Source organism: Mustela nivalis (assembly GCF_964662115.1).
Source record: "Mustela nivalis genome assembly, chromosome: 6".
Classification (NCBI taxonomy): Eukaryota; Metazoa; Chordata; class Mammalia; order Carnivora; family Mustelidae; genus Mustela; species Mustela nivalis.
This window is the reverse complement of record NC_139025.1, coordinates 149653924-149667758: the sequence shown is the minus strand read 5'-3', so window position 1 is coordinate 149667758 and position 13835 is coordinate 149653924. Positions and strand designations below refer to the sequence as shown.

Sequence of the window (13835 nt, the reverse complement as noted above, 5' to 3'; positions counted from 1 at the left end):
ACATTGTGCTTGGGGCCTGGGGTTGCTTAACAAACAACTAGGGTGACTCAACGGTTCTAGACATCAGAATCCCCCGTGGAGGGCCTGATCAGCGTCACCTGCTGTCCATCTCCCCCCACCCCCCCGACAGTTCTGTGTCTAGAGACACCGGGCACAGATTAAAATAACTCTACAGCTGATTCCAGTGAGCAGTCACTGCTCTGCTGTGGACTCTTCTCCCCACAAGCTACGCATGCCCCCTTCCGGGGTTCGGCTCCCGTGGCAGAGCACAGCTGCTCTCCCCCGGGTCTCCTCGATCAGTGAGCATCGGAGACGGTAACCAACCATTACTGAGGTTTGCTAGGTGAGTGTTTAAGCTCTGACAGGCGTGATGCTAGGAGCTTTGTGTGCGACAAGAACCCTATGATTACAATTCCCCCACTTTAGGGGCACCTGGCTGGCTCAGTCGGTGAAGCGTCTGTCAAATACTGTCAAATAAATAAATAAAATCTTTTTTTTTTTTAAGAGTTCCCATTTTACAGGTGGAGAAGCTGAGGCACAGAGTTCAGTAACTCACTCTAGCTACTAAGACTCTATCCTAGTTCTGACTTCAAAATCCACTACCTTTGCTTCCTCGTTTTACAAGAGGGGGGATGACTTGCTGAAGGTCACCACATTCTCCGGACCTTGGCTTCAGAGCAGTGGCACCCATTTCAAGATGGCACAAACGGACCTCTGAGCCAGGAGCCACTGCCTCAGGAAAAGGGAGGCGGAGGCAAGAGTTTAGTTACATGCCACCTCGATTCCTCCAACTGCTTCTTAGACGCACAGGAGTCAAGATTATTTGGGAAACCAATACCCCCAGTCCCCCACCCCACCCCCATTCCAGCTCGGTCTTGACCGTCCTCTAAGCGTCCCGCAGACTGGGGCCCATCACCCTTCCCCAGCTCAGAGAAAGGCTAGAGGAGTGTCCAATGATGGAGTAGAAAAAATATAGAGCTATTTTATTACTAAAGATGCATTTTCCAAAAGCAAGGAGGTTGCTGTCTTGAAGAGACGACCACATTGGGGACGTTCCGACGGAAAGGACCGAACAGATCCGCAGCCCCTCTCGCCGAGCAGGCAGCCATCAGCGGGCTCGAAGCCGCTGGGAGAGCTTGTAGAGCTCCATCGCGGCCCTGGCGTCCTCCACCGAGCTGTGTCCGGCGCGGTTGCTCTGTAAACACAGGCGCAGGGGGAGGGCTCCGGTGGGGCTGAATCCCTGGTTCCCGGGCACCAAGTTGGGTCCATGAGCGCGTCTCCCCAGGCTTCTGACGCCCCTGGACTCAGCAGGTGGCTGGAGCAGGCCTGGCCTCAGCTGTCAGCCCCGGAGCTGGGGCCCTAGGCCCAGGCATGGCCAAGCACAACTTCCAGCCTCCGGAGAGCCGGGCTGTGCCCTCGGGGTGGGGGTGAGGGGCAGACTTGCTGTCCGACACATAGGGAGCCCCGCCGCACGGGCCCATATTAAAACAATAGGTCAGAACGAGGTTTTTAAAGCGCCGCCTCCATGAATGCACGTGATGACCATTCTGTCCCTGGTCCCATGGGCCACAAGGCTAGTGGAGGGGTCCAAATTCAAGCCCCTTCCCGGCGACCTACACAATTCCCAGTCACCCGGCCAAGTGGTGCCTCCTCCCTCAGGCTGGAGCTCACCCTTCAGACTCGTGCACACCTGCCCTCCTCCCTGCCCAGGCACCCTTCACCCCTTCAGGCTAATGGGCCACTCTCCCTCCCACCAAGGGTTGCTCAAGCATGGGGCGGGCCCAGCCCTGCTCAGCCGCACGTCTCCAGCACCCCATCCAGCCCAGCCCAGAGTAGGGGCTGGTAAGTATCTGCTGGCCAGGGAAAGCCCCACATGCAGCTGCGACTGCTAGTGTGCGGCCCACCTCCGTAATCTCGCGAGAACCAACACCTGGACGCCTTCGCCCGGGGCTTGCTGGAGGTGACAGATACTGAGGGGTGGGGGCCCTGGGAGCAGCAGCAGCCATGCCTGAGGGGAGCTTTCTGGACTCCCCCCTCCCTGGGTAAATCTGAGGTCTGTGGGATTTCCCAGAGGCCCACGCTGGGGTTAAACTTCGGTTATCCACGCAGTACCTGGCTTGAGGTTGAAAGCACCCAAACAAAACCTGCATGGGATGCCTTCCCTTCCCTGCCTGTCATCCCCGCTCTCCCGGAGCGTCCTGGGGTCAGCTCTGGAGTAAAGCTCCCACACTCTGGTGCTTGTCTGGGGCCAGGGGCTGGGGATGCCCGGAGCCAGCACCCCTTTCTTGCTGGCGAGCCCACGGTCTCTTAGGACTTGGGGAAGGACTTGCTGGGGCGGGGGGGGGGGGGGGGCAGAGCATCTTTGGGGCCAAATGTGGGGATTCTGGAGCCCCTGGGGGCTGTGAGAGCCTTGTGGGAGGAGGAAGCCTCTGAAGCTCGGAAAAGCGGGAAGGCTGGTGGCGGGGTGGGCGGGGAGAAGGGGGGGGGCGTCTCACCTGAATGCGCTGGTGGAGGAGAACCTCACTGAGCAGCCGGAGGGAGGCCTGCCTCTGGGACAGCAGGTTGGCCTGCCGCAGCAGCACCTGGTCGGTGGACGTGTCGTGGACAGAGTAGTTGACCATGTCCTCCTTCAGCGCCTGGAAGTCGTGCTTCAGGTCGTGGCCCACCACCAATTTGCCTCTCAGGATCTGCAGGATCTGGCCGGGAGGACACACCGCCCACGCCTCACGCAGGGTCCTCCGCGCGGGCCTGAGGCCACCCGCAGGGAGCAGCCCCCCCACCCCTCAACTTGCTGTGGGACTTTGAGCCCATTGTCCCCCCCTCTCTGGGCTTCCAACAAAATGGGGAGACTGGACGGGCCCCTCCTCACGCTCCGTGGTTGCGGTCAGTGCCAAAGGGGAGTACCCGACTCCTTCAGTGGCTTCTATGGAGAAGAGCAGTGGCCGCGGCTGAGCGTGTCCCACGGGCCGGGCTGAGTACGTCACACATGTTAGGTCGTCTAATCCTTTCAATAACCCTCACTCAGGCAGGCAGCATAGTGACCCCGCAAAGATGCGGATGCCTTGCCCCGCAGAGGGGAGTTAAAGTTGCAGACGGGCTTCAGGTAGAAGACGACCTCCCAGGAAGGGCGATCGCCTGCACGGCCCACGGGGGCCCCACATCATCGCGAGGGCCCTCAGATGTGGGGGTCAGGGATTTGCCCTGAGGGCCTGGCAGGCAGCTGCTGGCCTGGGGGTGGGAGGCAGGGGCCAGGTGTCAAGGACACGGGGCTTCTAGAAGCTGGAAAAGGCAAGGAGACGCACCCTCCTGCGGAGCTTCCAGAAAGGAGCGCAGCCCCGCCCACCCCTCGATTTCAGCCATTGGGACCCGTGCCAGACTCCCGACTTGTGGAACGGAGAGCCGACACGTCCGTGGTACCTCAAACCACACGGCTTATGGTTTCCTTACAGCAGAACCGTAAGAAGCTAACAGAGCTGGGAGAGAGGCCTGTCCTTGATGGACCTTTTGCAGAGGAGAAAAACTGAAGCCCCGACAAAGGGAAATAATTTGCCCCCCGGGTTCCTCTGTGGATTTTAAGCAAGTTTGCAGGTCCCTTGTCGCATCCGCTCTCCAAAGGTGGAGCTCAGTCGCCCTCCCCTCAAATGAATACAGGCCCGGCTATGTGACTTCTGACTTCTCAGGGGCCAGTCCCTCAGCAGCCCCGAGCTACCCCGAAGCCACCTGCCGGAGAGAGCACAGGGAGGCGGAGAGCCGAGCCCGAGGCGCCCCAGCAGGTGAGCTGGCAAAGCTCCTAATAATTCCGGCTCCAGGCCTGTGGAACACCTGAGCCCACAGGCCAAGCCCGGTCCAGATTGCAGACGTGTGAGCACAGTAAATATTGACCTTCTGTGAACCACTATGTTTGGAGGTGATTTGCTAAGCACCATTAGGTAACTGGGACAGTCACACAGCCAGCGACTTAGTGGCAGAGTGAGCCTTCAAAGCCACACTCAGAGCAGGCCAGCTCCAGGCCTCTGCCAGCCACGCAGTCGAGCTTTGGGGGAACAATCCGAGGCACCCACATAGGTGCCTCCATCCTGACTCCGTGGACAGCCTCCTACCTCGGGCCCCATGGGCCGGTCCCCTTTCTTTACTGTGGCTGTCATCAGGATTTGAGGGGAACCTTGGCGAAACCATATCAGGCCCTCACTGGAGGAGCAGCTTAGGGCTCAGGCCCCTCTTTGGTCAGCTCTTCGGTAGCTTCTGTCCCGTCTTCTGGCTAACACCCTCCCGTGCCCTGCTTCTGCTTCTAGTGGCTTCCTGGGACATCACATGGGCATTACGTGCCCTCCCTTGGCCACCACAGGATTGCTGCGGCCAGTCCACAGGAGGGGAAGCCAAGGCTCGGACACCTCTGAGGCAACCTGTCTGTGGGGTCTGTCCATCTATCATCAGTGGGCAGTGTCACCAGCCCACCCATTACCACGTCCCCCATTCCCGTGGTTTGTCAGCTGTCGGGCCACCGCTGGACAGAGCCTGCAGTCAGCCTGGGGACTGGGGAGGCTCGCTGGAGGAACGGAGCTGGGCTGGGCGGGGGGGACACCACGATGGGCTGAGGCATCCCCCCGGGGAAGCACCGGACATCTGGGATTCGGGGTGCCGCTGCTGCTGACCCAGGACTCACGTGAGCGCTGAGGGCACACGACCTCAGCAGCAGCTGAGTTCTGTGTGTGGAGGAAAGCGCAGGGCTGCACTGGGCAGCCAGGGGTCACACACCCTTTCTCACGGACATCCTTTAACATTCCTCAACAATGTGGCCTCTTTGCCCCCAGTGAGGAGCTGGCTCGGGCCCAGTTCACAGAGCCCTGAGGGACCCTCTGCCATCCCAGAAACTGCATCCACAGGTCCCAGGAGCCAAGAGGACCAAGTCACTGGGACTTGGTGGCTTCCTGGGAATTTAGTCACTTCTGGAACCCGAGGGTCCAGAGGCAGGGGACTCACGACAAGACAATATACAAGGAGAGGACAAGCAGTAGGAAGAGGAAACCAGGGAAAGAGAAGAATGTCTTTGGCAGGAAGATGCCAGCGACTTCTCAGGGCGAGGATACTGGGCCCCGGGCAGGGAGAGACAGCGGGTCCTCGCTGTGTGCTCTCAGGTCAAAGACCATATGTGGGCTTCGGTTCCCCAGGGGGAAGGTGAAGGCAGGGAGAGGTGAGGCTCCGGCGACTTCCTGAGGCAGAGCTGGGGAGGGAGGTGGGGGGCCTGCCAGAGCCTGGGCACGGGAAGGTGCCAGCTGGGGGGCCCCCAGGGCTGTGGGACCTGCCTTGAGTCAGCGTCAGGAGGCAGGTCTGTCGGACACGGGGGCAGAGCCTCAGATTCCTGGAGAGCCGAGTGGGGAGGAGGAAGGACACATTCACCCATCTGCTCTCGTCACCGGCCCTGGGACAGGGACTCTCCTCACCTCAGCCGGGCACCACCTCTCAGCTCAAGGAGTTCAATTTCCCTGCCACAGAGGAGGGGACTGGGGGCCAGAGACATGGGAAGGTCTGCCCAGGGGACACAGCTGGTGAGTTGAGAGCTGCAGTGAGGTGTCTGAAGCTGCCTGACCCCATCTCTGTCATTAAAGTTGTCCTTGTCACCACCTGCTGGAACCTAGCTCAGCAGCAGGAATGTCGGAGGGCGTGGAGGGGGATGCTGCGCCCACGTCGGCTCTCAGCGAGGACTTCCTGAAGCAGAAACGGGCCCCTGTGAGGCTCCAGTCATCATACCATCTTCCTGACAGGGAAAGCAGGGCACAGGGTGGCGTGTGCCTGTGTCCCATGGCGGGGGGTAATGGCCAGGGACGCCACTGCATTCCCACTCTCGTTCCAAGTATTTCCCAGAGGTGCCTGATCAGAAAAGGATCACCTGGGACCTTTGTTAAAAATCCACAGGGCCAGGCCCTCCTGTCACCTTCCGGAATGGCCCTAGTCCCCTCCTTCACCCAGTCCCCTGCCTGGCTCTGCAGGTGCGCCCACCCCAGCTTGTGCCGGCATCCCGCAAGGCTGCTTCTGCTGGGGGAAGCCTGGATGGTGAAGCCATCCTCCTCCATCTGGCCGGGCCCCAGGGACACCAGCTCGGTGGCAGGGCCCCAACAGGGCACTTGGCCCAAGCACGGGTGGCCTTGGCAGCAGCTGAGAAACAGCTGTAGAAAGCCTCCCTTCTGCTGCTTTTCCCTCCTAAACCCAGAGGCTTCATGGGATTCCGCTGGTTTGTCTGCCAACTAAAAATGAAATTATCCCTCCCCAATCCTGATCATGGGTAGATGCTACTCAGTGGACTGGGTAAACATTAAGAAAGCATTAACTTACAAAAATACACTACAGGTGATTAAAAATTACAATGAAAAGAAAAAACAGCGTTCATTAGCCCACCAGGTGAGAGGTCAGAATCTGAACCCCAAATTGTATCACAGCTTTGCTGTGTGTCCTTAAGTAAGTTGCTGCCCCTCTCTGGACCTGTCTCCTATGCTGACAGCCTGATCTCTGGGGCTCTCTAGACCAGCTGTTCAACTTGGGCACTCCTTTTTTTTTTTTTTTTAAAGATTTTATTTGACAGATAGAGATCACAAGTAGGCAGAGAGGCAGGAAGAGAGAGAGGGGGAGGAGGAAGCAGGCTCCCTGCTGAGCAGAGCACCCGATGTGGGGCTGGATCCCAGTAGGGATTAAAGGCAGAGGCTTTAATCCACTGAACCACCCAGGCGCCCCCAACTTGGGCACTCTTGATGCTTCTTTGGTGTGTGTGTGTCTGGGGGGAGGGGCTGTCCTGTGCATTATAGGATGGTTTAGCCCCATCTCAGTCCTCTCCCCACCGGATGTCAGTAGCAGGCCCCCTGCCCCATTTATGACAACCGGAACTGTCTCCAGATACTGCTAAACATCCCTGGGGGCGGGGGGACAAAATCACTCCACACTGGGAACCGCTGCTCTAGATGATGGTCAGACCTAGAGGTTTCAGAAGAAGCCAGGCAGTAACTTCCCACTATGAAAGTAATCAAACCACATTACAAAACAATCAAAACAAAGAAGGGAGTGGTGGGATCCCAGGCACATTCTCAGGGGCCTGTGGCAGGAACCCTCCTGGGTGCACTGGGTAGGGTTTCCGGCTCCCCAGAGCCCTGCTGGCCACCACGGGCTGGTCTATGGCTCACGGTGAGCCGGGCCCACTCGCCGCTCCCGTCGGAGGAAAAGACAGGTTGGTGAGCAGCGTTTGGAAGTTGTCTGCATGAAACCAAGGCCTGGTGAGCCCTAGGCTCACCTGAGAGATGTCCCCCAGCCCTGGGGCGTCCGATAGATGGCTGATAGGCTTCTCCCCTTTGGGAGCCCCCAACCCAGCATATCTTGGGACCCGTGAGCCCGGTCTCTGACTTTGGGATTAGCACATGGGGGCGACAGAGTAGGATCGAGCTGCCTCTGTGTCCTTGTTTGTGGCAACAAAGGACAGCTGTTGCCTTGTACCACATCTTCACGCACAGGCGGTGCATGACCCTGTCCCTCACATTTGCCGGCCACCTAGCGTTCAGATGACACGTTGATACACGTTCATGATGGGATCTGAATATCCCAGCGCAAATTCTGGAGCCAGGATTTGGGTCTCCACTCTACGCCTTTGTTGGAGCGCCTGCACAGCCTTGTGCCCCAGTTCGCTCATCTGTAAAATGGGGCAGCAATGCCGGTTAGCCACTTCGCAGGGCTACTGTGGGGAGCAAAGGCAAGGGTGCATGGCAAGCGCTTAGAACAGAGCCAGAACACGATCTGGATACACCTGTCCTGCTTCACCCCCTCCCCGTGGCCCAGACACTCCTACCGAAGGGCGCAGAGAAGTTTAGCAACAAACCAGAGGACACACATCCACGTCCATGCACGTCTAACGACTGTGTGCTTGCCCTCTAGCCCCCGGCTGGGTGTGAATCACTGCTTCTTGGCAGCCAAAGCTGGCATGAGGGCGGAGGCAACTTTGTGCCACGCAGCTACCGGAACACCTGTATTTTATGAAAATCAATTCAACTCCGATCCCACAAACATCTGTGCACAAAGCACACCACCCAGTCTGGAGGCAGAGTAAACAGCAGCGGCGTGGAACTAGGCAGACCAGGTGTGCGGACAGGCAAGCTTTAAAGTACGGGGGCCACAGCAAGAGAACTAGAGGCCCCACGTGGGGAGGTGGTGATGATGGGCAGGGTGGGCGGGGGGGGGGGGGGTAAGGCCTGCCAGCATGGGGCAGGGGGCCAGGGAGAGTACGGGTGTGGCTGGATAGAGACTGAGTCATGAAAGCAGGCAGGAAAAGCAGGTTGGTAGGGTGCGGAGGTCCACGAATATTGTGCTGGGGGACATTGGGCAATGGGGAGCCATGGGGGGTGTTTGAACAGTGGTATGGGGAAGCTGTGATCTGAGCCAGGCCTGGGGAAGTTCCTCTGGCACAGCTTACCTGCCGTTCAGGCAGAAAATGAGAGCCAGAATCTAAGACCACAGTGCTCAAGGGAAGTCAGAAAGGGGACTCAGACCGATCATCTGGGTGTCTGCCCTTCCCCCCACCACGGGCACAGTTAGTGACCATCACTGTGGGCCCGGCACTGAGCTCCGGGCTACAGGCTATGGCACTCCATCCAAACTCCAAGGGCCAGGGAAGAGACATCAGCAGCCCCGTCACTGATGAGCAAACAGGTTCAGAAAGTTCGAGAACTTGCCAAAGGTCACACAAGCCGGTGAATGACGGAAGAGGAAATAGAAACCTCAGATGTGGTTCAAAGGTCTACCTGGTCTATAGATTCTTGGCTCCCTCTCTGAACGACTGCTCAGTGGGCAGTCCCTGGGCAGGGTTCCGAGCTACACACAGGAAGCCTGGGGCCTAGCACAATCTGCAAATGAGGTTCCAAGCATTCTGCCCCAAATCTGGGTGGGGACCAAAGGCTTGCAGGGACTTGGCTGTGTGTCCAGGCCTAGGGGATGCGAGCAGGATTTCCCTGCTGCCTCCTCTCCTGCTGTCCCCTGCTCTGGGCTCTCCTGTCCTTTTTGCTGCTCTACCAGCGAGAGGGTGGGGGGCTGGACGGGGAGGAAGGATGGGGATCCTTAGTCCACCTGGCCTCTCAATGGGGATCTGAGTGTGGGGAGCTCTTGCCATGACCCTGGGCTCCCCCGACCCATGAACAGCCAACCCACCTCTTCCTTATGCTGCCCTCCCCTGTTTGGTGACTCCCTTTTGGCTTCCTCCAACCTGACAGTTTTTTCTTCCCAGTCCTAAGTCTGCTGATGCCTCCCCAGGGGCTCTGACTCATCCCCAGTGACATCTCTTTCCTCACGACCACCTATCCGCCACAGCAGCCCCCACTCTAGTCTCCTCAAAACTTGGGTTTGATCCTGCCATGCTCTTGCTCAAGAATCTTCCATGGCTCTCTGTGGCCCATTGGGTTGCAGACACAGGCTCCTCCCATCTCTCGAGAATACCACCAGCCTCACGGAGTCTTTCCAGAACTGCGCCGATGACTCAGGGCTCCCTGGCCTCCTCTTAGTACCTAGACGACCAGTGCTGTTTGGTAGACTTATAACGTGAGCCACATGTGTAATTTTAAATCACCTAATCGCCATATTTAAAACGGTAAAAATAGGGGAAGTTAGTTTTCATGTTTCGTTGAACCTAAGATTCCAAAATACTATCATTTTAACATGCCAGTGATGTAAAAAACGACTGAGGTGTTTTATGAATTTTTTAACACAAGTCTTTGCAGTCCCGTGTGCATTTTACATTGATAGCACATCACGGTTTGGACCAGTCATTTTGGGGAGCTCACAGCCACATGTGGCTCGGCGGTCCCGTTGGACACACAGCTTTAGAGGTCTGGGCCTGAGCTCCGAGTCCTGACCACCTTCTGTTAGGTGAACCTTTGCAGATCACTTAGTGCTATGGGTTGAGTTGTGTGTCCCCCACCCTGATTCATGTTGAAATCCTAGCCCCCAGGACCTCAAAATGTGACTTATCTGGAAATCGGGTCATTGCAGATGTAACTAGCAGAGACCCTCAGGGCCCTAATACAACAGGACGCCTGTCCTCATACACGAGCCCCAGGGGCACAAAGCACGCACACAAGGAGAACACCACGCAAACCTGAAGGCAGAGACCGGGTGATGGCTCTGTAAGCCAGGCCACAGCCAGGCTGGCCAGCCGACCCCAGATGCTGGGAGAGAGACGCGGCACCGACCCTCCCTCACCACAGAAGGAAGCGAGCCTGCCCACGCCCCAGCCTCCATGACAGTGGGAGGATGAATTTCGGGTGTTTGAGCCCCCAGTCCGCAGCAAGTCGCTACAGTGGCCCCAGCAAACCAATACACTTAGTTCCAGCGGGCCTCAGTTTCTGCATCTCTAACTTGGGGATAACAGACGATCGACAGTAACCGCTAACATTTCTCGAGTCCTTACACAGGCGCTCTGGGCGCTCTCAGTCCTCACGATAATCCTATGAAATTGTAATTCTTATACCCAGTTTCTGTTCCAGGTGTGGGCAACTGGGTACACAGAGCGGCTGCCCCAGTAACTTCCCCGAGGTAACTCAGCTCCTAAGTCAGCAGCCAGGATTCAAGACTGGCCCTGCTGTATCTTGAGTTTACAGCCCCCGAGAACCCTTCCGGCGGCTGTCCCGTGAGGTGGGAGGGAGCTCCGGCCTGCCAGTGAGCAGGAAACAGGAACTATTACTGCTTACGTTTTGTTTCTCTCTAGCGCCCGGAGCCTGGGGTGCGGTGTGTGCACCTAGGACAGACCTCGTTCCTCTCTGTTCCTCAGGGACTGCCCCCCACCAAGCCCCAGCAGCCTAGAGACTCATGAATGTATGTGCCCTTGTAACCTTCCGAGTATTGACGAAAGCTGGTGCAGGAGAGGTTGAGTTTCCTTTCCCTCTAGTGATTCAGCGAAACAGAAACAGAAACAGAAACTGGGACCTAAACAAGTTATCACAACTAGGTGAACCGGGAGGGTGGGAAATCTCGGGACCACATACTGACCTCGAGCTGAGGGAAGGCCTACCATGGGGTTGGGCTCAAGCTCTCCCCTCGGTCCAGGGGCTCCAGGCCTGTTCTCCAGCTCTGGGAGCTCCCTACCGAGAGGCTGACCAGGGGCAGCCGGGGTAGAGAAAAGAACCCCACCATGGGGAACCTCAGGTGGGACCAGGTGCCCCCATCACAGGGCCAGCAGGGTGGATCGGATGCCCTGAAGGCCGCTCCCAGATGTGAGTCTAAGGCTGAGGTCAGGAGGTCTTCACAGGGATGCCCCAGAGCTCCCTCACACAGAGGTGGGGGAACCTGCCACCTCTGGGGTCACAGGTCGCAGACCTGGCACCCGGAGAAGGTACCCGAGAAGTGTGCACGTGGGTGTGTGTGCGGGAGTCCGGCCTGGCCCGCGGACAGCTCTCTACTCACCTCTTGCTTGGCCACGGCGAATGGCGTGGCCGCCTCCATGTTCCGAGGTGTGATCCCGCTGAACCTCGTCCTGTAATCCATGATCTCCCCCTCAGGCCGGATGAACTTGTCGTAGAGCACCGTGCCATTGATGTCCACGAGGCTGCAGCGAGCCAAGCCGCTCCCCTGGCCATGCCCCAGCCCCACCATCTCGCAGTCGATGGCCACCACCGCAGTGCTGCTCGCCATGCTTCAGCAGGACCCTCAGACGTGCTGGGGAGGCGAGGCGGGTGGGGGGCAACAACTCAACATGAGGACACCGTGGCCCCAGGTGTCCTCAGCCACCACCCTGCCAGCCTGTGCCCTCTGCCCTGTTTGTACGAACACCACCCAGCAAAAGGCAAAGGGGGCCTCTTGCCACCCCGCCCGGCTTCCGGAGCCCAGCAGCCTGGGGTCCTCGGGGATGGGCAGGCCAACCGCTCCCCCACTCCCGCCCCGGCTCCCACTCACCTGCCCGCCTCCGCTGCCCTCAACTCACGTCTGCCTCTCTGGTGCCACTTCTGCGCTACTACAGTCCCTCCGAGCTGTGAGTCATCTCTGACTTCACACCGGGAATCCCGACCCTGTTTCAGTTTCTGGTTTTTATCAGGCGAAGTCAGGGGCCGGAGGCCGGGCACGTGGGCTGGGCTGCTCCAGCCTCCCTGTCCTCACAGGTCACCTTTGCCCCTGCCCGCACCCCCCACACACACACCCAGGTGCACGGAGCCCTCCTCTTCTCAAACGATGGGTGATGAAAAGCCAGCGCCTTGCCACACCCTTTCTCCGTTTCTCACCTTCGGTCTGTCCAGAGAATAAACATCCCCAGGATCGGGGACCACAGAATGTCCCACAACTTCCGGGGCCACGACCAACCTGATACTTAGAGACGTCTCTAATGGGAGCTGGGGGACCTGGCTCTTGGGACATTGCGGCTATCAACAGGGAGGTCATGAAAAGGCTGGGTGCAAGTGGAGCCGGCCTACCCTCCCCCCCACCCAGGAAAGGCGAGCTGGGAGGGAGCCCCTAGAGTCACCAGTGCCTCAGGGGTATTTCAGAACCTGCCATCTGTCTGCCCTTAATGGGCTCTGCCTTTAGCTGGGCTGACACTGTTTGAGGACAAGGAAAAGAGCCTGAATAGAGCCCCAACCAGCCTGGCCACACTTCCAGGGGTTACACTCCCTCCCAGGCTAGAACCCTGGCCTCTTACAACCATGCCTGACAACACACAGAGCCCTCGGTATAGATGAATGAGTTACAGCTGAGACAAAAACAGAAGCCGCTTTCAGTGAGGAAGTCGTCACCCATGGACTGGCATCGAGATTCTTGCCTCCTGCCCCAGACGCACGAGGTTTAAGCTTTGAGCCGTGGGATCTGATTTCCCCCAGATGTCACCAAGGTTTGTGGCTTACAAAGGAATTTCCCCAGGTCCCTGATGTTTTCACCACGTGACGTCTGACTGTAGCGGACCTCACCTCAAACATGAAATCCAGTCCTGAAATACATCTAAACGGTACGGCATAGCTCACAGTTGTCGTTCCATGGGCTTGAATTTGAGATAGATTATTTTGGGTTCCCATCCTGAATGAGCAATTTTTGCTTGACTTTGGACTGTTAGGGGACTTCTTGTTTCTCAAATGCATGAAGGATTATGCCCTGATTTAGGGAGAAGATGAAGCAGAATGTGTTACTTTTTGCGAAAGTGCATTGAAAGAGTAACCCCGAGATTCGGTGGTGAGGTTTCTGCTTCTACAGTCCCCTTAGGACCCCACACATCTCACGCCCTCACCCTGCTTGGCCTCCACCCGTCCCAGAGAGAACACATGCCCGCTACTCCTGTTCTTTGCTCCAGGGTCCGGAGCCTGCTCCATAGTCACCCTCCCTGCCTTTCCCCCCCGAGGTCCCTCCCCACCAGCCCGTGGGCTCCCGGGTCTTCCCACCTCCCCCTTCACACCCTACTCCACACTGTCCTTCAAACCCGAAGAGATTTCGTTTCCCCTTATCTAATCTCGTGCACTGTTTGGGACAGCACTTTGCTGGAGAACCTACAGTGGTTTCCTGTTGTCCAAAAAAAAAAAAGCAAACCTCAACTCCCCTGCAGTTTCCAGGACCCTGTCACCTCTCCACCAGCCTTCCCCATCTCATCTGCCATCACTGTTTACACCTAACCGGAGGCCTTTGTGTATTCACATGGTTCCTTCTCCCAGACTCCCCCCTCCACTGCCCCCAGGGCCTCCCATTCTTGGCCACAGGGCAGGATCAGGTCTCTATCTTTGGTCCCGCTGCAAAGGTCAGCCCCTCTCCACGCCTTCACCACTACTTCTCACTTCCTCCCACCCCACTGGCTTTGTCTGGTCCCCAGAGCCTGGGTGGGCCTGTGCTATCCAACCTCCATC

At 57.9% G+C, this 13835-nt stretch overlaps 1 protein-coding gene across 3 annotated transcripts; it reads right to left on the bottom strand.

Annotated features, from left to right (window-relative positions):
• Positions 1–957: 957 nt before the first annotated feature.
• ISG20 (interferon stimulated exonuclease gene 20) lies at positions 958–12761 on the bottom strand. 3 transcript variants are annotated; one of them, XM_082736057.1, is made up of 5 exons: positions 12237–12761; positions 11914–12026; positions 11425–11676; positions 2496–2696; positions 958–1195 (listed from the first exon to the last, which is right to left on the bottom strand). In XM_082736057.1, the coding sequence occupies exons 3-5, from the start codon at positions 11650–11652 to the stop codon at positions 1109–1111; spliced, it is 516 nt and encodes a 171-aa protein (XP_082592183.1). In that variant the 5' UTR covers positions 11653–11676; positions 11914–12026; positions 12237–12761; the 3' UTR covers positions 958–1108. The 3 variants fall into 3 exon arrangements, with proteins under 3 accessions (XP_082592183.1, XP_082592182.1, XP_082592184.1); XM_082736056.1 differs by having other exon boundaries at positions 11914–12038; positions 12155–12238; XM_082736058.1 differs by lacking the exon at positions 12237–12761 and having other exon boundaries at positions 11942–12021.
• Between the last annotated feature and the right edge of the window lie 1074 nt (positions 12762–13835).

Excerpts from the sequence above, each read along its gene's own strand:
- ISG20 (XM_082736057.1), bottom strand. The coding sequence starts at position 11,652 with ATGGCGAGCAGCACTGCGGTGGTGGCCATCGACTGCGAGATGGTGGGG. Across the intron at positions 2,697-11,424 it reads TCGCCGTGGCCAAGCAAGAG|ATCCTGCAGATCCTGAGAGG; the intron begins GTGAGTAGAGAG and ends CCTCCCGGCCAG. Across the intron at positions 1,196-2,495 it reads TCCTCCACCAGCGCATTCAG|AGCAACCGCGCCGGACACAG; the intron begins GTGAGACGCCCC and ends CTGTGTTTACAG.